Source organism: Falco punctatus, assembly GCF_963210335.1.
Source record: "Falco punctatus genome assembly, chromosome: 4".
In the NCBI taxonomy this organism is placed as follows: domain Eukaryota; kingdom Metazoa; phylum Chordata; class Aves; order Falconiformes; family Falconidae; genus Falco; species Falco punctatus.
The window spans coordinates 93,519,618-93,544,792 of NC_137583.1; the positions used below are offsets into that span (position 1 = coordinate 93,519,618).

The following is a 25,175-nucleotide window of genomic DNA, read 5'->3' on the forward strand; positions in this document are numbered from 1 at the left end:
CAGACTGACATCTGGAGAACTTCTCAACTTGGATAATTTCCAGTGTGTAGATTTATGTACTACTATTCCTGCTTCTCTTTCCCCCCTTTTTCCTTAAATATTTCACTTTTCTGATTTGTACCATTCACTTAATTATGAATGTATGTGAATTATTCTGCTGCTGTGATTTCTTTTAGGATTCCAGGTGCATAAAAACTTTCAATGCTTGCCAAAGTGGACATTTAGTGGATACTTTTTCAAATGTATACAGAGATACACAAGAATTCAAAGATACTTTTTCTGTACCTAAGATTCTGTTAGTCTGACCAGAGAAGTTGGAGCAGATACCCTCAGTAGAACCCCTGCAGTATGAAATGTAAAAGTTTAGAGTCCTAGCAGGAAAAGGTCTTTTTTTTTCAGGTAGCTGTCCTTCAGAGTTGTAAAATGTTTTTAAATGACAAAATCCTGTTCTGTGTGGTTTAAATATTCTATTCAGTGTTATATATTTGTGCCTTATTCAGTGTCTTTTTTTTAGTCTAGTGAAAGTTTAGAATTTGAACATTTCAGTTCTTTCAGTGTAACCGTTGTCTTAGTGTGGTCTCCACTCATTTGTTCCTGTGTGGAATCACAGCATGTTATCAAGGGTGTCCATTATTATCTTGAGGATGGATACCTGTACCTGTTGGAGCAAAACAATTGAATTTGCCATCGGTTCCATTGGAAGAAGCCGATACCACTTATGTTGCTGCAGATTGATGTGTAGATGAGGGTCCAGTCATTCTACCCAGCTTTAGGCATCTGAACAAGGTAAGGGACATAGTTCAGCAAATTCTAATAGTTTCTTCAATTAAAAGGTAATACTGGTTTTAAAAGAGTAAGACAGAAATGCAGGAGCACAAAGACCTCAATCCTGTAAGCTTCATTGTCTTAAAAGAGTAAAAACACCACTATTATATTGCTTTTTTGTCTGGTCAGTTAAATAATTACTGGCACAAGAGTCCTGGTGAAATCCTGCCCACTGATAACAGTGCTTTCAGCCCATGGAATGCCTTTATGAAACAATAGTATTTAAAAAATGGTTAATAGGGAACAGTTTTTAGTATCCTTGCAGAACTAGGAAATAATTACTGCTGTTAATACTTATGCTGATAATGTTGCTCTGTGTATTCTGTCTACCTTTTTACATAAAATAGTCTGTCACTGGTAACATTTCAGTCCTCAACATTCTTTGTCAGGACAATAAAGTTTCGAAAGAAGTGAATTTGGCTTTTAATTTTAATAACTCCTGATAGAATCAGATGACAAGTAAATCTTAACAGATCTCTCATGCCAAAATCAAGAGCAGGAAGCCTTGCTTCCTTTCAGCAAGAAGTATGTTGTACCTAAAGGGCAAATAGACCTTTTTTGACTTACTCAGTTACTATCAGTGTTGATGACTAATGAAATATTTTGGCATCAAAACCAACCAATTTTCAAGGCTATGTGAGTTACTGAATTTCAGGTTTTAGAACAAATATTGTAAAAGTTCTTTTATTTATTAGTTCTTCTATTCTATGTAAGTTATTGCATTTCAGGCTTTAGAATGAACGTTGTAAAAGTTCTTTTATTTCCTTGTAGAAATTCAGTAGATGCCATTGACTTGGTGAGTTTCACTCGTGCTGTTAGGAAACGTTATAAAACCTTTTAAAATGTATGATGCCATTTTTAATTGTTCTTTTGTGCAAGAAACCTTAATTTAGTATCCTGTATTTACAGATTACTGTTTAATAGGGTAGATTTTTATCTGAAGATAAGAATGAGAAATACCTAAATTGACTTTTAAAGCAGTGGTTTCCATGCCATCAAATCTCATAGCTTACATTTTAGTCACAATGTGCAAATGGGAACAGAAGTATTAGTTTACTGATATTTATTTTCATTTAGGGTGTAGGTACATTTATATCTAATGATATCAGACATTGCCCTAACGTTACGATATTTTAACATGAAGATATTTTCTAATTTCCCATTTTCTTCTTCAGTTTCATAGCAGATATCCTAAATATCTGCAGCTGTCCTGGGTCATAAGTCTGCACATTGCTGACACGTTGACTCCTAACTTTCTTTTTTTGACTGAAAAAAAAACCCTTGCTCTAAATCAAACACAAAATCCGTGAATAATCTTATACTTTCTGCCAGGGTGTATCTGGAATATAGTAGCTTGCATCTTTCCTCTTGCTTGGGAATCGTCTGGTAGGAATGAGTGTTTTCACAGGGTTCACTGGATCTGTGGTGCTTTGCCTTTGCTAGACAGTGTGGTACATTTCTGCAGGACCTCTTGTATTGCGCTGCCAGCGCTGCTGAAACTGCTGGGGAAACTGCAGCTCTGCTACTTGGGAACACAACCTTATTTTTAACTGTTTTACTTGTTTAGTTTGTAAGGAGAGAATAGACTGTGTTGCTGCAAATTGGATACACTGGTTATGGGGCTTGGTGTAGAACATTTCAAAATAGAGCGACTCTGACAGAAAGGTGAAAAGTCTGTGTGCTCTGGGAGTTGACATGCTGTTTATAAACATGTGCTTTCAGAACACAATAGAGAAGTATGAGGATTTGTTTGCTTGTGAGTCTTGATCCTGGGAGGGCTATGAGAAAGATGCAGCTCAGCTGTGTACTATATTGTTGGCGATGCACTTACTGTTAAGCCATGTTTTTGCTGTGGAATAGTGACACATCCTCCTATGTCCTGATCACAGATGTTCTGAAATAAATGTACCTCAATTTATTCCACTGCAAGCTGCAGCAGCTATCTTCAGGTGATACTACTGCTAGATTATCACTCTGTATTTTAAACATAGGCTTTTAAACATGTTTGAAGAGAAAGCTCTAAGTCATTGTGTTCTCTAATGAACTACTCAAAAAGCAATACTGCAAAATACAAAGAATCTGTTATGCCATGCATCCTAAAATCACTTGAATAAGGCATTGCCAATGCAGTGTGTTACTGGACAGTGACAATGTCCCTGTGTTTCCATATCTCTAGCACTAAGTAATAAAAATATGGTATTTAATAGCCCATCCAAAAAATACCATCATGTCATTCTCTGTGGCAGGCTAACAATCTTCATAAGCTTTGTTGGCTTTATAAAGTTAATTAATTCACAGTTAATTACTTTCATTACAAAACTTGTTCCCAGTAATCTGATCTTTAACATAAATCACATTATTTCCGTTTTATGGGGAGCCAGTTTTCCACATTCAAACTTTTTTTTCAAACCAGCATACTTAGTGGAGAGGAGTCATTAAGGCATAATCAGCCTTCTAAACAATGGTAATAATTTTCTTTAACAAACATGTATGTGAAGTGAAAAAAAGGACTATTTTAGTTTTATATATTCCTGTCAGCTAACTTATCCCCTCTTTTCCTTAATTATGCACTGGCGATTTTGGTTTTTAATTTGTTTTCTCACATAAACAATACATTAAGGTTCTTCCATTTTCAACTAGGTGGCTGTACTACAATCCCAGAGTCTGATTTAGAGGAAAGAACAGTTATACCGGGCTCCACAGCAACGCTTCCCAGTCACGGGCAGATGGCAAAGCAGAAATCCAAGCCTGGTAAGAACAGGAAAATTATGTTGTTTTGCTTAGACGTGTACAGCTCGTCTTTTCAGAATGCTTGTGGACATGTGAAACAAACGACGTATTTCAGGCTTTTTTAGCATAATTTTTTTTGATGTGTGATAATAGTACAGTGTGTAGGATTCTGAGTTTATTCAGCTTCTTCTATCAAGAACAGCTTAATTCCAAGACTGATCTCTACAGTTTAACAACTCCAGTTGAAAGTTTTTATGCTACATAATACTTGAATGAGATTCTTGCAGTTTTTATTCATGACCTGTTCTACAGAGGCAAAATGAAACTGAGGACATTTTAGTGTAATGAAAGCTTTTTTTTTTGCTGCAGTATGGTGGCTAGACTTTGTGCCAGCTTATTTAAAATACGGTTGTTACTTATCTTTTGTGGGGAGACTTCCTAGTATTTCAGAAAAATAGTATTGGATATAATCAAATGAAATTATACTGGCTATAAAATATGCTGCATACAGTGATGACACATTTTCTGGAAAGACTTCATGCTGCCGGGAACTGTGATATAGTGTTAACATATTTTAAAAGCAGCACTGTAAAGTAGTACATTGCAGTTTAATGAAGTGCCTGGTAAGCTCACAGGCTTTGACTGCAGCTATTTCCCGTTTTGTTTACTAAGTCGTACCTTCGTTCCTCTTTCCCCCCTCACTGTCTGATTTTATCCTGTAATAGTTATTTTTAAATGTATTTGGATGTTGTGTGTAAATCAGATGTGTCCATTATGGATTGGTGTTGAGGTTAAGAAGAGCAGCTCAGAGGTTGCAACCAACAATACTCAGAAATAGAAAGTCCTTACACAGCTGCAAAAAACAGTTGTGTGTTTAAAATGCATTCAGCTGCTTGTTTGCCCAGCTAAATGTTGCACAGGCAGGCAGGGAGTTGGAATATATAGTTAATGCAATAGAAGAATTTACATTAACAAATTTTTAATAGTTGGCAGGGAAGAAGGATATCTAATGAGGCAATGTATAATAATGCCACAATGTAACTTAAAACTCCAACAGGAGTATCTGCTCAGCGAAATGACCTGAAAAATCCCCTGAAGGCCTAAAGCTCTGACTTTTCTGGAGTGCTAATTACTTGCAGTCCTCATGGACTTCAGGTCATAAGAAGAAGGGAAGCTGTCAAAGCTTACATACATATAGTTTAACTTTTGTCATCTGGATATATTAAGTACCCTCCTGGTAATGGAAATTTATTTTGTCTCTCTGATGTAGGATACAATCCTGATAAAATTCCAACTTCAGGCAACTAGACCAATAAATCAGGAACATATGGCAGGCAATCCCTCTTCCTTGTCTGATGTTCCATTCTTCTGATCAAGCACATCTTTGTTCTTCAGTAGATAGTGTTCTGCTTTGTTTAAATAACCTTGTTGCTGGAAAGAAAAGTCTAGAAGGGTATTCATGAGATCCAGAAACAGCAGCATGGGGACTTGCATATCCTACTGCAAGTCTTAGCCCATGATAAAAGTTGAGACTTACATCACATAGCTGGCTGTTGTTGCTTTGTAACTATAAAAGGCATAATGAAAACTTTGAAAGCTTTAAAAAAAAAGTCTTTAGGTTTACAGCCATGTGTTATACCGGTGAATTTAATTTATTCATGGTAAGAATTGACTGCCATCTCCCAGTTAGTGCTGCAATATAGAGAGCGCCTAGAATATCTGCCGCTGAGCTGTCTGGAAATTCTAATTGCTACAAGTGTAAGAGCCAAGGGAGCTACTTAAACCATAAGGTAATACTAGGCATGAAATCACAGCATTGCAATGTTTTTCTGTACATGATATTTTTGGCCCGAGTTCTTGCTCAGGCACCAGAGACTGCAGCAAGTCCATGGCGATTACAACGAGCCCTCAAAGAATATTTGTTGTGTCTTATGTATCTTTTTTTATGAGTTTGCATTTAATTTAACTGTCTAGTCAGTAAGAGAAAAAAAGGATAGACTAAAAGTTCTTTTTCTTGATATATCTTTCTTCATTTCTTGAGGGAGTTCAAGACAGATTTTGATTATAAGTTGAGAATTTTTTTTCCTTCTTGTAGATGGCTTCTGTTATTCATATCTCTAGTTGTAGAGGTAGTTCAATGGCAATGCAAAATTTTACTGCTTTAGACAAGTTTCATTTTTCATTGGGCTGTATTACCTGAACTCCTATGCCATACCTAAGCTTCTTAATGTTCTTTACCAAAAAATTCCTGAAGTTTAATGATAGAGGTTTAAATAGATAAAATTAGGTTGAAGCTACAACACCAAATAGCTCAAAACTGAAGAGAAAAACCAGCATCTCTTCAGCTGTAGTTTAGTGTGCACATGGGCGCAATGGCTGATATCCCTGTGTAGGAAACGTGAAGAGAAACATATCTAGTAAGAGATTGCATTCACAGAGGAAGATGGAAATCAAAGGAATGAAATATGCTGATCAAGTTAGAATATTCCAAACAATTCTGTAGGTCATGGGAGAGCTTCAACTGAGTGCCATGGACTACCATCCTTTGGAATGGAGGGAGAAGTCTAGTTACGTACTTGCTCCATCTGGTGCCAGACCAAATCTTAGCAGCAGGATTTTGTACAGGTTGAATTCTATTAATATACACACAAGCAGTGCAACGCCCCGCCCCCCCCCCCCCCCCCCCCCCAACAAATAAACCAAACAACAAAAAAAGGGAGCAATGAAGTTGCCTTAGTGGGAGCACATGTATTTCTGTATCAGAACAAAGGGTACAGTATGCTGGATTAGGACAAAACTCGAGCAGTTCTCATAAGTAGTATCGTAGAGGTAGAAAAACAAAGCAGAACAAAATGCCTTATTTACTGAAAAGAGGTGTAAGGCCTGAATCGCAAAGGTCTTAGAAGGAAGTGGTGGGAGTTCCTCACTGAGAGGTGTGCTGTACTGGGACACCCTTGCTTATAGTTAAATTGCTTGTGTGTACAAATCTGCTGAGGAGAAGTGTTGTTGGGGAGGTTGGAACACAGAGAAATGATGAGCAGAGGAGGAAGCCTCAGGACCAAGACGAAACCTGAATTTGATGCCAGATTCTGTGAGCTCGCTGTGAGTAGATGTCTACGTTATTGCTGCTGTGATTTGCTGCTTACATAGGTGATGTTCAGTTAGTCTTGAACTAGCTAACTCCAGTATTGCTAGCAATCTACTTGTGATAGTATGGCATTTCATCCTGGCTGTAGAATTTACTAAAAGTCAAAATAAATATTCAGCAGTTGATTTACATTAAACTCTTGCTGCTAATAAATGTCTGAGCTTACTAATCTCTTGCTAGTGAGATGTAGTATGTAGTAGGAGATGACTGTCAGTCACTGTATTGTAGGTTAGTTTTCTCTTTAGACACACTGTGAATTTTTAAAAACCTTTTGAATTTTATGAGTAGACATAGATCTAGGAAAGAGGTCACTGCCTCAAATATGATGTATGAGCTGTGCAAAGGACTGAGGGAAATGACAGACTAAGGCCTGGAAGACTGTGCTATGCCATGAAAAAGTATGCTGCAGAGTAGCAGCTTGCCACAGACTTTCAAGTTCTCATACAAAATATTATATTGAGATTTCCCAGGTGGCTGCTAAGCATGTCAATGTGGCTTTTGGCTTTATTCAGAATAGTTACTTAGGACAGCAGAAAATGACAGCTAGTAGTCATGCTGCAAGTCTGTGCAAGGAGGGAATGAATGGTTCTGACCCGATCAGACTCCCTTTCGAAGGGGTATTAATGGTTGTACGATGTTTTCTTTTTATTGCTGAAATAGTTCACACTGATTTTTTTGTGTATTTATTTTTTTCTAATCCAAGCATGTTATGATTCCACAGTAAAGAATGGGATTAGGTTCATAATATTTGGAAGTTAATGATATTATTGCAGTTGTAGCTGAAGGAGTAGCTGCTTGCCAACAGCTTTTGCTTTCAGCGGGTGCAAAAGTTCTCCCTTGAACATTCCCTATCCCAGTGAATTCCTGCTTACCCCCTCAAGGCACTGAGTCTGTGTGCATTGCATTTTGAGGAGTAACATTAGCATGATAAATTTATCCCTGCTAACTTTGATCTTGGTGTTTTTGGTTAGAGTGAGGACAGAGCAGCACAGATTTCATTGTGGGCTGCACAAGCCTTGTGGAGCATTTGAATATGATTTGAAGTTGAGCCCACTCTGAAGTCTCTCGTTAAGTCATCATTTTTTTCCATGAGCTCATAGCTACAATACCAGTGCAGATACGCTGACCTCTGCTGCAGTCACAAGGTCAAATGCAGTGATTGTAGACTTCCATGTAGGTCCTGTGGACTTCCTTTCTCTTTATTATGCTGTTCTCGCTGTCTTCCATTTTCTTCTTCACAAGTTATGAATGTCTTACTAGGATTGCAGTCTACTTGAGTGAGTGGCTTAATTTCAAGGAGAAGTTTCCATATGTTCTAGAAGGTAACAATCCACAGAGATGTGCAGAACTCCACTTCTCAAGTTCTCCCTTGTACTTAAATATTTCTGATTAAAATGAGTTGAGAATGTGGTTTGTGGAAACTAAGTATAAGCAAGTTCTAGTACATACTAGCTTTTTAGAGACAGCTCTAAGGGATATGGTGAAGAGCTTTTCTCTGAGTCACAAAACTGTGCTGGTGATGAGCTTTAGGATGAAGTAATGACCTATGTATTTATCAGGATACAGCCCTTAAAGTAAATATTCTGTGTTCCTCGTATTATCCTGCTGCATGCTACTTACTGCGAAAGAGAATTTCCTAAGACATATTTTTCTAACCAATATTCCTACCGAATATTTTAGACAGAAAGGATCTAGTTCCTTTTTTATGAGTAAAGAGTTTTATGCTGGGAAATCATAAGTAACTCCACTAAGTTGATGGAAAATCAGATGATAAGCTAGTATGAATTGAAGACCGATTGGACTGAAAAATATATCTTTATTGTTAACTGGTTTGGGTTTCTTTTGCTTTCTTTTTTGTGTGTGGAACAATGGTGCCAATTACTTTGCTAATTTATTGAGGATTTTATATCACTGGGAGTCAGATTTGTCAAGTACCATGTCAGGCAGCTGTCCGAATTTTCACAATTTGTAAGGCTTGATTTTTCTGGCAGAATTTTTCATTAAAGATACTGTGAATCTATACCGTAAATGATCTATCCAAATGAGGAAAAAAAGTCTTAAATATTTAAGAGAAATGTTTGTCTGACTTTGCCATGATAATTCAGAATAATCATTGTGTCTTCCTGAGAGAGCAACCGAGAACGTGGCCCAGTATTTGTATTATTGTTTAAATACAAATATTTCTGAGAAGCTCTTCATGAGACCAAATGAGACCAAAGGTTTGGCATTTTCACTCGCTACTGTGCTGCCACTGTTTTTGGTTAAATTCTTTGTATTGTGCTGTCATGCAAATATTTAGATGCTTAAAGATTAAATTTCAAAGTTCTCATCTTCTATGATTATATTTAGTAAAGTAAATAAACTTTTATAGATGAATACTCATAACATCTAAGATGAAAAGCTGTCTCAGCATTTATATTTATGTATCAGAATAGATTTTTTAACTGTCTTTAATTTGAAGCATCTGGCCTATTACTTCTGACTAAATACACAAGCAGCTATACATAAAAGACTATGAGGATGAGCTATAAACTCTAGTAAAACAAGACATTCTGAGCCAAATTTTCAAAATACCCCCAAAGTTGCACCCAGACATTGCACAGCTGCACATCTTTTCCTACAAGCTTTACTTAGTATGTTTTATTTCTTTGTTACTTTATCTACAGCATGGCATGAAAATGTTCATATAGATGTAGTGGGTGCTGTTTAAGAGGATCTTTCAACTTTACTCTTCTAATCAAAGATTGCTGTCCTTAATATGCCTAGACAATTTTAGGAACTGTCACGTGATTCTAGCCCACAAACATGCTTAGTTACACAACTTCGTGTAAACAATGCTTATTAGTACAAGATTGCAACTATTTTTCTTTAAAGGGTCCAATGACACATTTCAATTTAGCTATGTGTTTAATTTTTCTTATGAATCATAATTTACATGAATGCACAACTATATGAAACTGCCACCTATAAAGTAGTTCATCACAAAGTGCTGTAATGTAAGACGAAGTTTTGCGATACCAATTCATTTATTTGCTTTTAGAAAGGAATATCCTTAAATGCTTGGGTTTGTACAAACAGATGGTAAAGAGTTTTTGAATATAAATTGTTGCCGGCTATCCACTGAGTCTTTTTATTTTTGTATTGTACTGTTCTGAATATTATCTTTTACCTACTCAAATGAGCAGAGACATATCTTTGAATTTGTTTTGAAGGGTGTTTAAACACACTGTAAAAAACTCTAAAACAGGTCTGTGAAAGATTTCTATTTGCTGCAGATCAGACATATATTGTTTATATATTGTACTAATAACTGCTCCAAATTTTCAACATACACAAGTAAGATACAGATGGCCTTACTACTGTTATTGTAATTATCATTGTTTGCGACACTGGTAATCATTTGGATACTGATGTTCTTGCCAGTTACAGCAAAAGTATTTTCAATGTATGTAGCCAAGCAATTAACTTTTTCAGGTTAGACAGTCTAATAGGACAGAAATCAATCCTAATACTAACTGTATGGTACATGAGAGATTAAATAAAAGGGAAATATATAAATCAAGCTAAAGATCGTTTTGGAAAAATGTACGTGCTGTCTGGAGTAGGATTTCATGCCTGTAATGAGCTTTCAAAACAATCAGTTAAACAAATCAGTATCATTGGCAATGCAGACTTCTCAGCTGGCTGTGGCTGCAGTTTTGAACCTGAGCTTCCATCTGAAGTTTATTACACTCGTGACCAAAGGAAGAACAACAGGTCTGACTTCAGGCTTATTTTTTGAAAGTCATTGAAGGACCAATTTATGGGGCTCGTCTGAGGGGGTGAATGTGCCTCTTGCACTTTGAGTTTAGTTTCAAACATTTTGAGAAGTGAGTTGCAACACAATATTTTGTCCTTGAGCTAACGAAGTCTTGAGTTAGAAACAAATCTGGCTAAAAATGAGGAAACTTGTGATGGCCTCAGGTAAATGAAAGCTCCCTCAAGACCTAACCTCCTTTGTAGCTCACCGTATTTCCTACTGAGTACTATGAGACTAGGTGATTGTTTCTTTCTGTATGGACATTGCTATATAAAAGGATAGATACCAGGAGCCTGCAGCTGGGCCCACCTAATACTTTAAAATTGCTAAGCTAATTGTTTCCACAAGAAAAGGTGCAAAGAAAATTACTGGGCTACAAAAAGCCTATTTTTCTGGAGAAAGCTGAAGAGATTTATGGAGGTTTTCTTTTCCACGGAGTATGTTTTTTTTAAAGAACAGTACAGCTTAAGAGATTAATGTGAGAATTCCTTCATTAAGTCAATACCAAATGAAGTGCAGTTTCTCTTTTAGCAGGAGCTTGTATATACATCTCCTGTGAAATGTAATATAACACATGAGAACATAGAAAGTCTTATTTATGTTCTAATATTTGCAGATTCGAGTATATTATAATGTGTATTATCCACTGCAGTGGGTGAAGAGATCAGTCTCTGTTTGCCCCATACCAATGGTTGTGGTAGTGTTTTAAAAAATGTTTCCTTTCAAAGGTTAAACAAGACTCTGCCTAACTCCAGTTTCTTCCATGACTCTCAATGAAACAAAGAACTGAGGGGTGCCTTACATTCTGCTTTGTGGGTTGTCTCAGAAATTGTTATGAGATCACAGAAAAAAGGTATGAAATGAACAAGTCATAGTATTGAGAGCCTGAACCTTTCCTTCAGATTCAGTGGCTTTAATGGGAAAAAATAATTTTTTTAAAGCACTTTTATGATTCGACAGTTCAAAGGCACTCTTCAAATTGTTAGCAAAAGGTTGCTGCTGTTGCAGTTTAAAGTGATACAAGGCATAACAACATCCAAAGTTTTTTGGAATCTATGAAAAAGCCTTTCCTTATTTTTATCAAGTCCTGAACATGAGAACTGCTGACGAATAACAGAAGATAAGGAGCGCATAAAAGACAGGTTGAGAAGAAAGGGCTTGTTAAATATGGAACAAAACGAAAACCAAAGTTTAACACATTGTTGTGAATTCTGAATACGTCTTGTATGCAAGAAAGGGCAACTATAGCACGGTGGAAGGAATCTGAAAAAGACAAGTTTAAAAGCTTTTTATGTGACTAAATGTTGTTTTTCATCTTTCCTTGGCAGTTGTAGTGTGTTGACCTTGGCTGGATGCCAGGTGCCCACCAAGCCGCTTTATCACTCCCCTCCTCAGCAGAACAGTGAGGGAGAAAATAAGATGGAAAAAATCCCTTGTAGGTCAAGATAAAGGCAGTTTAATGAAGCAATAGCAAAAGTTGCGTGCACAGAAGCAATGGAAAACAAAAGATGTTATTCTTTACTTGCCATCAGCAGGTGATGTTCAGCCACTTCCCAGGAAGCCGGGCTACAGGGCGCATAAGCGGAAGACAAACATTGTAAATAACAAATGTCCACCTTCTTCCTCCTTTCTCTTAGCTTTTATATCTGAGCAGACATCATATGGTATGGAATATGCCACTGGTCACTTTAGGTCATCTGTCCTGGCTATGTCCCCTCCCAAGATCTTGCCCACACCCAGCCTACCGGTGTGTGTGTGGGGAAGGCTGGAGAGGCAGCCGTGATGCTGTGCGAGCACCGCTTATCACCACCTTTCTAGCTACTAATACAAGCCCAGCTCTATGAGGGCACTATGGGGCTCAGCCAGACCCAATACAGCCATTGTCTTGCATAACTATGAGCTTAGGAGAAGTAGATGTTTGTCTATCACTGGGATTCATGCCAGTAAAGGTGGGCAGGACAGAAATTAGTCGGGCCTTTTCTGTTATGTGCTGCTGCTTGTTTTTCCTTTGTGATGGTGAGGGTTAATGCTCTGTTTTCCTTGCCAACGTTTGTAAGATTTCTTGTGGTGTTTTTGTTTCTTCACACCAGTTATTTTCCCCACCATATCAAGCGCTGCCATCTAAAGCACACACTGCAGATACGCTCAGTGCTTTGTTTCTGGTAGATACAAACCGCTAGCTATTGTTTTCTCTAACATTGTGTTGAAATCTTTTCACTGAATACTCAGTAAAACTTGTTTCTCAAGACATCTGTTTTCCTACGTAACGCTTTACTGACTTTCCAGTTCTACACAAATTTTACCTAGTTTTTTGTTTAACTGGGAAATCATTTTGTTCAGAACATGGATAGCTTTGAATTTTGTATGTTGTTTGGATTAGTGTGTTATTCCTGGCTTCATTTCTTCTGTCAGATCTTTGTTGGTTAGTGAGATAGTACACAGATATCTGTGCTAATTTCTTCACATTATAGCAGTGTGTCTATAAAATTTACTTTCCCCTATTCTTTATGTGCATTTGTGTTAGATATTAACGGCTCCAATGTTCTTGTCAGTCTTTGAGAAATATAAAAATTTCATATTGTTCTGTTTTCTAATGAGATATAATTTTAAAAAATAAATAAAAGGACAGGGAAACTCATCAAAACGTTATTTGAATACCCACTCAGCATTCCAAGCCAAGAAGGGTTTAGTGGCTGCCAGGTATATTGTTGAATCCTGGTCAGTTGTTCATAGCTCTGGACAACAAACGCTGGCGGGCAGTGGAGAATATAGACACTTTTGGCTTCTAACATCCATCTTGATGTAAAAGAAGTAATTAAAAGGAAGAAGTTCAACAGCACAAAAGAGAGGCAAGCGCTTCACTTTAAGACCTCCTCTACTGCTGAAAACCAGTACTGAAAGTTTTAGGAAATCTCAAAATCTTATTGAACACTCCAAGGAGGAATTTTTTCTGATGCAAAAACTCAGGTTGGAAATTCTATGGCTTAAGTCTGATTATGCATCATAAAGGTTACTTCTCAAACTGTTTCACTGTCTCAGAATCTTAATGTTAATACTAATATAATTGTTTGATATATCAGATGAGTATTAGTTAAATCCAGGATGAGGCTGTAAAATGGTTTTCCAAGTCTTTTTTCCAGGTTACACAAAATGCCAAGACACACTTTACAGCTTGTCAACATTGGCCACCAAAGGGAGATTAGCTCTAGGTCTTTAGGAACTGTTTGCTGGAAAAAAAATGACACTGTGGAGGTGTTAAAGGTTATTTTCCAAAATATCTTTTTAGAAGTAATTTTAGTGTCTTGTGCCCCTTTCTCCCCTCCCAGTTCCAGAAGGCAGCTATCCATATTATGAGCTAATGGCTTAAACTTCAGAAAAAAGAAAAAAGGCTGTTTTTGAGTTACAAGATTGCATGAAAGCACCTGAAATGGCTGGTATCAGTTCACTCTCCCTGAGGGCTGACTCTGCAACCTCTTGAAAAATAAGGTATTTAAATGGAAACATTGACTCTCATTTAAAGAACTGCTGACATGCCTGAAATGAGGGAGCACATTCCCACATGCTCTTTGTTGGACAGTGTTACTGGAATTAGAAATAGGTTTTCCATGTCATTTGTGGAAATTATCAGTGCCATTATAAGCCACTTTGGAGCACAGCTAGAACTTTGAATCATCAAGGAATAGACAGTGTTGGTAATATAGACGATGTATAATGCTAGAGAATATCATCTTAAATAAACATGGAATCATAGAATGGTTTGGGTTAGAAGGGACCTGAAAGATCATCTAGTTCCAACCCTCTGCCATGGGCGGGGACACCTTCCACTAGACGAGGTTGCTCAAAGCTCCATCCAACCTGGTCTTGAACACTTCCAGGGACTGGGCATCCAAAGCTTCTCAGGGCAACCTGTGCCAGGGTCTCACCATCGTCATGGTAAAGATTTTTTTCTTTATATCTGATCTAAATCTTCTTTCAGTTTAAAATCATTACCACTTTTCCCATAATGACAAGCCCTTGTAAAAAGTTCCTCTCTAGCTTTCCTGTAGGCCCCCTTTTTCAGGTACCAGAAGGCTGCCATAAGGTCTCCCCAGAGCCTTCTCTTCTCCAGGCTGAACAACCCCACCTCTCTCAGCCTGTCTTCATAGGAGAGATGCTCCAGCCCCTCTGTTTATCTTCATGGCTCTCCTCTGGACTTGCTTCCACACATCCATATCCTCCTTATGTTGGGGGCTCCAGAGCTGGACACAGTACTCCAGGTGGGGTCTCACCAGAACAGAGTAGAGGGGAGAATCACCTCCCTCAACCTGCTGGCCAAGCTTCTTTATACACAGCCCAGGATTTGGTTGGCTTTCTGGACTGCAAGCACACATTGCTGGGCTATGTTGAGCTTCTTGTCCACCAGCATCCCCAAGTCTTTCTCCTCAGGACTGTTCTCAATCCTTTTCCACCCAGCCTATGTTTGTCTTGGGGTTGTCCTGACCCACATGGAAGACCTTGCACTTGGCCTTGCTGAACTTTGTAAGGTTACTTCAAATAATATTGTACATAGTACTGTAATGTTTCTAGAGTTGGTATCAGCCATTTTTTTTCTTATAATTATTAGAATGAAATATTCAAAATATTCTATAGAGGCAGAGTATTTTCCATGTTTACTGTGATGCTAAGGTTGACATGTCTCAGAAGAGGCTTGAACCGTGAATCCCAGTAGTCTGTTGTGGCTTGAAGTTGTTCTCACTTTGTATGTTGGAGCAGTACGCAGTTTGATCATGCTGGCTATAGCTCTTAGCATAGGTCACTTAAAATGGACATTAACATCCTTATTTACATTTGTACGCAGTAGTGTTAAGAGCTCTTCTGCAGTTTTTTGAGTGCTTGGTGAAACAGTTTCCCTGTGTAAATGTATGTGGAATTCACAGAAGACCATGTTCTTCTAATAGTAATGTCTTTTGAGGTCTCAACTCTTCATTGCTGTCACAACTATTACAGCTGATGGCCTGTTACAAACTCCTTGGTTCTTTACTTAGTTTTCATTGCCAGTGGCTGTGAGATGCAGCACATGTGGCCCTGTTGTCCCTAATGCTTCGATGTGTTGTATTTCTAACTTCAGTGGAGAATTAAAATTTAGTAGCTAATGATTCTATAAGTTTGACTATAGTTAATACAGGTCTTCTGACGTTTTCTGATCAAGGAACACATCATTACAATAACAGGATTCAAAAGTTAGGCTTCAAGAACTGATTCGAGGTCACCACATCGGGTTGAAGGTGGTTGGATGACTTTGTTAAAGAAACTTACTTTGACACTTTAGGAGGGCTTTCACAAAAGGGACAAGCAACAGCAGAGCAGTAGCTCTCATTATTAAAATCAACGATTCCAACAAGGCAGTGGTTAGTAGTAGCAATTTTGTTAGCCTTATCAGATTTTTATTAGCCATCCCTGCTAATCACATTCTAATTCTGAGTTATTTTGTAGTCATACTCCACAAAGTATCCTCTCATCTTTTTCACCTGTTATAGTAACTTTGCCTTCCTGCTGTTGTGGTGTCACCCTCACTGATCTAGTATTAAGCCTACTGCAGTGTTTCCGAAAGTAGGATATGAGGCTGAAGTAGAAGTGAATAAAAGCAGTGTAAGTGCTGAATTTTGTAATAGCTACTGGAACATATGACCAGAAATACTCAGGCTGCATGAATCAATACTGAAGTGTCTTACCACCCTGTCTTATTGCATGAGTAAATCTATACCCATGCCTCAGTGTAAGCAAGCAGTATGCCAGTGCATAAAGCTAATCAAATTTAGGTCTTTGGTAATATATGGTTGCAAAATTAGCTTGCATTTCCTAGCTCAGACTTTGGTTTCAAAGTTTGGTTCTGTTTCAGAGGGGAAAATAGAATGTTGTTCCTGAATGTTTAGCAGCGCAGCATGTGATACCTGGAGTGGTGTTACAACTGAGTCTGTTTCCTTTCCTGCTACCCTCAAAACAAATAAACTATGCCACTTACTGAGGACATGTTTGCTTTTTTCATTGGCATGTTATTTACAGCCTGTGTTGCCTCACAGAACAAGGTGAACCACAACAGAAACCCTGTAGTTCCTTAGATTGCTACGTTTCCTAAAGAGAGTAAGAAGTTTTGTGACACCAGTTAGGCCAAATTAGTTTTCAGCTCTGTGTATAGCTACAATGTAGTAAGACAGCAAGTAATATACTACCTAATCAAATCTGAACTCTTACTTAATTTAGTTGTCTTTAAAATTTCTCTATAAAGATTGCCCTTGGCTTCATGTTAATAATGAATTGAATCTGTGATTTATTTTTTTAATGTATTTTGGCTCATAGATGTCATATCTGTCTTCAAGTCTAGTACCCTGAGTTTCATGGGGAGAGTGATGGGCTGTGTAACACTGTGCAATACCCCAGCTATGTACTGGTGCCCTGGAGAATACTACTTCAAAAATTAGAAGTTAAACTTGTTTTCTGGAAAGTAGCCTTAGCAAAATGTTGTAACTTGGATTTTGATGTGATCTCTGATCCATTTCAAGAAAACCTCAAATGTGAAAGTTAGGAGTTAAAAATACCAAAATTATACGCAGTTAGACAGAGTTAGAGCTCTTCTGTGGCTCTGTTTATCAAGACAATTTTATTCTTTTGTGGCTTTATTCTGGTGTGCTTAATATTCCAGCAAATGTTAGATATTATTTTTTTTTCCATGTGTATGAGTACAAACAACTTGCCACGTTGAGATTGGCAACTGCTATCATTACTGGTGGGAGAGAGGAAAAAGAAGTAAGGTAAGAGTAGAGGATAGAAGAACATAGCACAGTAAAAAAATACTCTAAATGTTCCACTTCACATGGGTATTAGTTCTCTCCCCTGTGGTCATAATCCAGCAAAGCTTTTAATTGTGAAAAGTGTGATTAAAAAGCATGTGTGTGCTTTCATCTGGCCTGCATTGCTGGCAGCATTAAGCAATCACTGCAACTGTTCCTCAGTGTACTTTGTAAAATGTGCCTGAAAAGATAACTTTTGCATAGCTAGGCTGCTAGCAGTACCTAGGTTAGCTAACTTTAAACTAGTTTGGTTATATCCAAATGAGCTATGGCCTAAATGGCCTAAACCAGGGCAGTTGCCACAGCTTTACCTTCTCTACCTCGAAGCCACCAAGTATTTCTCCATTTGCTGGTGCCAGAACTACTGTTTATATGACCAGGTGGTAAGGCAGCTTTAGGGAGCTGAACCGATTGAGACCTTGCCCCAAATGTGGTTGAAGCTGCTGTTTTACCTTAGTCTCTAACCACTATAGTTAGACCATCAAAAGGAAAGGTTACTATTTTATGGGGTGAGTGAGTTGTAACTGGGTCTACAGGTACAAAGCTGCTAGTTCTGCAGTGGAGGAGGTTGGTACATGCGTGATGGTGCATGGAGGAGGACATGGCTATCCATTTTGGCAGCAGGCCCTAGATATGTCAAATTAAGTATAACATGAAGTTGTGTCCTAGCTTTTGACTCAATGAGCTTCCTGAATCATTCACCACATAATTGCAGGAGCATGAGTGCTGGTTCAAGGAAGAACAATGGAATGGGGAAGCCACAGCTGCCCCGGCTTACAGCAGTTTGCACTGCCATGTGACTCTCAGCCGCAGTAGCTGAAACACATTCAGACCCTCTGTAAACGGGAACACTGAGAAAAGAACCCTGAATGCTATTAGGATTTTTTTAAATTGTGTGCTATGCCTTATTAAATGCAATTGTAAAGTTATTCTGAGTTCTGTTACCTAATTAACCAACGCTGGAAATATGAGTTTATTTTTATACCTTGAAAGGTGGTTTGTGTATGATGGGGAGCCTCCTCATTCTTGTGTTCACAATCCATTGTGCCAGAACTCATTTATGCTTTTTCCTGGCAATTTTCTCACAGCTCTAAAATTGTGGACACAGGACCTAATCCAACAAAGTTCTTAAGCACATACACTACTAAGTATGTTGCAGTCTCACCCGACTCACAAGGGAGTACAGTAGGCAAAGTGAAAACGCCCTCTGGTCTTTCTATATCAACTGTATTTGGTCTTTCTTGAAGAAAAATTGGTTGTAAGCCTGAAAGAAATGTCATATTAGGACAGCTGCTTCTCCTATCCTCCTTAGTATTTTGTTGGTTTTGTCAAATGGAGAATAGGTCAAAACTCCATCACGAACATGAAGCTAAGCCAACACATAAATACCCTTGAGCAGCAGTTTTAACTTTTTGGAATATTTATAGCTAACAGCTAAACTTTAGGATAATAAACTGTTCATGGCCTGTGTTAGTTCATTTTCTCTATAAAATACAATTTTTATTCTGGCTGAATTCCAGACATCTGAGCATGTACTCTAAATCAACCTGGAATGATCTAAAATTAAACTACCATTCCTTCTTTCTTAAAAGGATTTTTGAGAGGAGCTGTCTGATACAGTGTAAGACAGTAAATGTGACTAAATTAAAAAAAAAAAAATGGTGGTGGTGGTGGCAACACAAGAGCCTGTTAAATTTCATTTGCTTTCTGGAGTACTGTTCTGACAATTATGCACTGAGTTAATGTGTCACATTCTGTATTTCACTGTTTCTTATCAGGATCCTCAATATTTGATACTTATAATCATTTAATACATCATGACCTGTATTGTGTAATTTAGTGCAAAGGCAAACTAGAAAGCACAGACACTCCTTAGCCAAAACTGATTGCTTTTTCCAGTAACTGCATCCCCCTCTCCTATGGTAAGTTCTTAAGAACTGGATTTCAGATTTGTCTTTTTTCTGTTGATCAGCTTTGTTTTGGAGTGATTCCCCTTCTGCTCCCACTTTCTTCTTTCTTTCTGCAATCTTGGAGCCCATTTTCTTCCTGGAGAATAATGAATTCTTTCCAGTGCTCAGCTTGTAATATTTGGTAGAGATGTAGAAGGTGTTAATGTTTCTTTGTAGTTCTGAAGGAAAAGGTGATAAGGATTGCTGGATATCCTGTCCAGATATAACAGCTGCTCTTTGTATTCAGTTCTGTGATTTTTGTAGTCTGAATTTCATTAAGAAGAATTAGGTAACTGTTACTCAGTGTAGGATGTTCCTGAATTTTAATGAACAATGGTAGCTAGCACTTAAAAGATTTTGTATTACATATAAAGAAACATAGTTGAAATTAATGCAGTATTTAATTAATTTGCTCAGTGGTTAGAGTACGCTTTCCCAAACTGAATTTTGACTTATCTGCATATTACCCATTTGTTTCTTCTTTCAAATTGGGGATCATTTCTACAACAGTTTAGGTCAATGGCTATCAAGGTTGCCATTCCCTCCAGAATTGAGCATTGCCTCTCTGTTCATAATGACCACAAAAGTCTTCTGCCATGTTACACCCCTGAACTTGTTCTCCAGAAGAGCTGAAGAGAACTAATGTTGATACGAGCATGAGTTTACACATAGGCAGGCAAAAATAAGGCATCAGCTAAAACTGTACTAAACACACACCTCATGGTTTGAAGCTGATTTGCTTTATTTGTTCCTAAAATCACATTCTAGATTATTTACAGAATCATGGAACAGAGATGATAGTAGTAGCCAACTGAAATGTTAAGTACGCCTGCAGCTCAGTCTAGAGAACCCGAAAGTGTTTTCAGACTTATTTCTGAGTATCTGGTGGGAATACACCTGTGGAAAAGAAGGTAACTGTTACAGTTCATATAGGAATTAAAATTACATAGGATAAATTAGGTATTATAAGCAATTCTCTAGTTCTCAAAAAGTCTTCCACCTAAATCACTATTTCAAACACAAATTATTTTAAATTTTTTTTGCCAACAGTTACTTTCTCTCTGAGTTACCTGTGGTTTCAGTACTTCGCAAAGTAATAATCTTTCATGGTTTTCCTGCTGAGTGCCCTGTAGTTCGGGGAGATACAACCCATAAAGGGATTTTTGTTCTGTTTTGTTGTGTTTTTTTTTAAAGAAAAACAGCAAAGCAACTTGAGCGCTAATGTTTGTAATTTCTACTGTGCCAGCTTTAAGAAGTACTTGGTTCTTATGTCACATAAGTGGGCAGAGCGGGCTGCCCTCCTGCCTTCTCTTCCTTAAATCCTAAATGGTGAAATATTCTGCTAACTCTCTGAAAGCAGGTGTTTGAAGTATGCTTGCTTACCATTACCTGCCACCACAGAAAAAAAATGGGAGTTGGGTTTGAGTTCTTGAGATAGGTTTTTAAAGTCATTTTAGATCTTTGGACTATGATTTTGCTAGATATGTATTGTTGTCCTCATTGCAGAACCATGGTGATGTGCTTCATTCAAAATACCACAAAGAAAGATCTGTTTTTACAGCAAATGGGATGGCTTTTAAAGTCTGCAATGTACATTAAGTAATGCATGTTGCCTGATTTTGTCATAAGTAACAGTTTCAGGGGAGACTATTCTTGGCAGGCATTGCTTGAAGTAGAATTAACAGGCTCATGATGAGACATCCCAAGAGACGTGCTGTCTTTGTATAGGTGTATAAAATAACCCACAAAACTTTCCATGGGAATCTCTGGATAGACAAGTTACATATCCTTGTTTTGTGCGTCTCCTTTCTCCCAGAAGAATATCTGCCTGTTACTCCTATCTTTTCATATCCATTTGTCCTGTGATATGACACCTAGTTTCACCTGCCATTCCAGTAGAAACTGGAGTCAGTATTTTTGAGCTGCATTTGAGAGGTTTGTAAAAATTTTACTTTGTTTTCCGACAGAGATTTATGACCAATAGTAAAAGGAACGTCTTGGTAATTGATTCACCTTTTCTAAAGGAACAGAAGAATTCTGATACTGGAACAATGACAAGCAAACTGATTTGACAGGTCTTTTGGTAATAGAAACATTGGTACTGGAAAGGTAGTGGCATAAGCTCACATCTTTTCTTTTGCCCAATTTATGTTGACATATTAATGTTGCATGACTGGAATGCTGTCATGGATAGCTATGTACATTTTAGGAAAGACAGACCAGCAAGGTGAAGTGGTGGAGTTGCTTTTTATGTGAGAGAGCAACTGGAATATATCAAGCTCAGCCTAGGGGTGGCTGAAGAGAAGTCGAGAGCTTATGGGTAAGGATTAAGGAGCAGACTGTCATGGGTGACATTGTTGTAGGTGTTTCCTATAAGACACTTGATTAGGAAGTCAATGAGGCCTTGTACAGACAGCTGGAAGTAACCTCATGATCACAGGCCCTGGTTCTCATGGGGAACTTCAACCCTGATACCTGCTGGAGAGACATCACAGCTAGGCGCACAAAGTTGAGGAGGTTTCTGCAGAACATTGATGACAGCTTTTTGACACAGGTGGTGGAGGAGCCAAGAGACAAGGTGCACTGCTGGACCTTGTACTAACAAACAGGGAAGGTGCTGGTTGGCAATGTGAAGGCTGGGGGCAGCCTTGACTGCAGTGACTGCGAGATGATTTGAGATCAGGATCTTGCATGGAGGAAGCAGGGCAGTAAGTAAGATTATGACACTGGAATTCAGGAGACCTACCTTTGGCCTCTTCATGGACCTACTTGGAGGAATCCCATGGGTTAGGACTCTAGAAGGTAGGTGGGTCCAGGAGAGCTGGTTAATATTCAAACATGACTTCTTCCAGGCTCAAGATCGGTGCATGGCTGTGAGTAAGAAATCAAGCAAAGGGGACAGAACACCTGCATGGATGAGCAGGGAACTTCTGGCAAAACTCAAGTTCAAGACGAAAGTTTACGGAATGTAGAAAAAAGGACGGGTCACTTGAAAGGTATATAGCAGTGTCAGAGCATGCAGGGATGAGACAAGGAAGGCTTTTTAATTCCAATTCCATTTGGAATTAAATCTGGCAAGGAATGTCAAGGACGAGAAGGGCTTCTTCAAGTACATCAGGAGCAAAAGGAAGACTAGGGAAAATGTGGGCCTGCTGCTGAATGAGGTGGGTGCCCTGCTGACAAAGGATACAGTGAAGATAGAGTACTGAATGCCTTTTTTGCTTCAGTTTTTACTGCTAAGGTCAGGCCTTAGGGATCTCAGGCTCTGGAGGCAAGAGGGAAAATCTGGAGAAAGGAAAACTTCCCCTTGGTTAAGGAGGATTGGGTTAGAAAGCACTTAAGCAAACTTGACACCCACAATCCATGGGCCCTAATGGGATGTACCCCTGAGTGCTGAGGGAGTTGGCAGATGTTATTGCCAGGACACTCTCAATGGTCTCTGAAAGGTCATAGAGAACAGGAGAGGTGCCCGAGGACTGCAGAAAAGCCAGTGTCACTCCAGTCTTCAAAAAAGGTGAGAAGAAGGAAAACCACAGGAATCCACAGCCTCACCTCCATCCCCGAAAAGCTGATGGAACAGCTCATCCTGGAGGTTATCTTGAAGCGTGTGGAGGAAAAGGTGGTCATCAGGAATAGTCAACACGGATGCACCAAGGGGAAGCCATGCCTGACCAACCTGATAGCCTTCTATGATGGAATGACTGGCTGGGTAGATGAGGGGAGAGCAGTGGATGTTGTCTACCCTGACCTCAGCAAGGTTTTTGACGCTGTCTCACCTCACACCCTCACATGTAGACTCAGGAGGTGTGGACGAGATGAGCGGACAGCGAGGTGGGCTGAGAACTGGCTGATGGCAGAGCTCAGAGGGCTGTGACCCGCGGCGCAGAGCCCAGCTGGAGGCCTGCGGCTCGCGGTGCTCCCCAGGGGTCAGTGCCGGCTCGGGCCTGGTCAGCTCATCCACCGGTGACCTGGATGCAGGGACAGAGGCACCTCAGCAGGTTTGCCGGTGATACAGCCCGGGAGCAGCGGCTGCTGCCCCAGGGGCTGCGCTGCCGTTCAGCGAGGCCTGGGCAGGCCGGAGAGCTGGGCAGAGGGACCTCATGGAGCCCAACAGAGGCCCGTGTCGGGTCCTGCGCCAGGGAGGAACAAGCCCCGCACCAGCACGGGCTGGGGCTGACCCGCTGGGGGGCAGCTCTGCGGGGAAGGGCCCGGGGGGGCCGGGGGGCGGCACGTTGCCCGTGGGCCAGCAGTGTGCCCTGTGGCCAGGAAGGCGGGTGGGACCCTGGGGTGCCTCAGGAGGAGCGTGGCCAGCGGGGCGAGGGAGGGGATCCTGCCCCTCTGCTCGGCCCTGGTGAGGCACGTCTGGGGTGCTGGGCCCAGTGCTGGGCTCCCCAGCTTGAGAGAGACGGGGAACCGCTGGGGAGGGCCCAGCGGAGGCTACGAAGAGATGAGGGGCTGGAGCATCTCCCCTGTGAGGAAAGGCTGAGGGAGCTGGGGCTGTTCAGCCCGGGGAAGGGAAGGCTGGGAGCGGCTCTTATCGGTGTCTGCAAATGTCCTAAGGGCGGGTGCCAGGGGGCCGGGGCCGGGCTCTGTTCGGTGGTGCCAGCCACAGGGCAAGGGGCAACGGGCACAAACTGCAGCACCGGCAGTTCCGTCTGAACGTGAGGGAAACCCTCTGTGCCTTGAGGGTGACCGAGCCCTGGCACAGGCTGCCCAGAGAGGCCGTGGGGTCTCCTTCTCTGGAGACATCTAAAACCCGCCTGGACGTGACTCTGCAACCTGCTCTGGGAGAACCTGCCTTAGCAGGGCTTGGACTAGATGGTCTCCAGAGGCCCCTTCTATCCCCAACCATTCTGTGATTCTGTGATTTCATTTAAGGGCAGTATCAGTTCAGGTAAGATCAGAAACAGTCTGTCACGTTGCAATCAGAGGAGCCTTAATACAGACCAACCTACTGATAGTGCTGCTTTAAAATGATTTGATCCTTAAGTTATACAGAGATAAAATGTATTGAACATTTATAAAGTCCAGTTTTCTAAAGGCTGAATGAATTCTGCATCCATTTTCACTATGGTTAAATCTTGTCCTATGTAAGAGATACCTGATAGCAACTTTTGGTGTATCTTAGTCCAGTGAGTGTTTAACAGCATTGTAAAGAAATATTTTTTAAAAACTGAAGAAAAAATTAAAGTAGAATTCTGATTTTTAAAGTAACAGAATGCAGGAAATTACCTTCAGGTGCCTGCTCCCCCATTCTCCCATCCAGCAAAGTGTGTTAACGCAAGGCTGCATTACAAACTTTGTATTCTGCTCTTTATTTCTTCCATGGTTTCTCAAATCATTGCTCTGCTTTTAGATGATGTATGAAAAACTAGGTATTTAATAGAGAAGGAAAAATGGTAGCTGAGTACCTGCAGGGAGGTTTGACAGAACTGGAAATTTAAGACCACCAACACTAGCAACGTAATACAAACACAAGTAGCACAGTTTTGTTTGAGTATAACTGATTAGATTGATCCAAGAGAAAAGGAGTGTGAAGAGGAAAGTATGAGCTTTTCCACCTTTGAAGGATCTGCAGAGCTCTATAGTATGCTTAAGTGGTGCATTTGGAACCTGACAATGCGTTTAGCCAAGTACGTTACTAAGCATACGGTATAATAAAGAAAACTGCTCTAACCATGTGTAAGTCACTCCTAATGCTTATACGAGTTGAAATACATGTCTCCCCACCTCTGTCCCTCTAATTCTGCTGAGCTCACAGCAGTGGAATGAGGCAAAGCTGCCAGTATTTTACATTTTGTGCATTAATACTTTAAACAAAAATGTCTTATTAAATTACTTATGTTTTAATTATCTTCTGAAATGAACTTCTGAGTTATTTTAGATATATTTATTAT

General features: G+C 39.6%; 1 protein-coding gene across 4 annotated transcripts in view; it reads left to right on the forward strand.

The window, feature by feature from the left end:
• Nucleotides 1-25,175, forward strand: part of BBS9 (Bardet-Biedl syndrome 9) — a 308,046-nt gene that overhangs the window by 182,525 nt on the left and 100,346 nt on the right. For all 4 annotated transcript variants that reach the window (XM_080383273.1, XM_080383274.1, XM_080383272.1 and 1 more), the window contains one exon: nt 3,466-3,576. In XM_080383273.1, the coding sequence (XP_080239399.1) occupies nt 3,466-3,576 (111 nt within the window). The remainder of the gene's footprint in view (nt 1-3,465; nt 3,577-25,175) is intronic.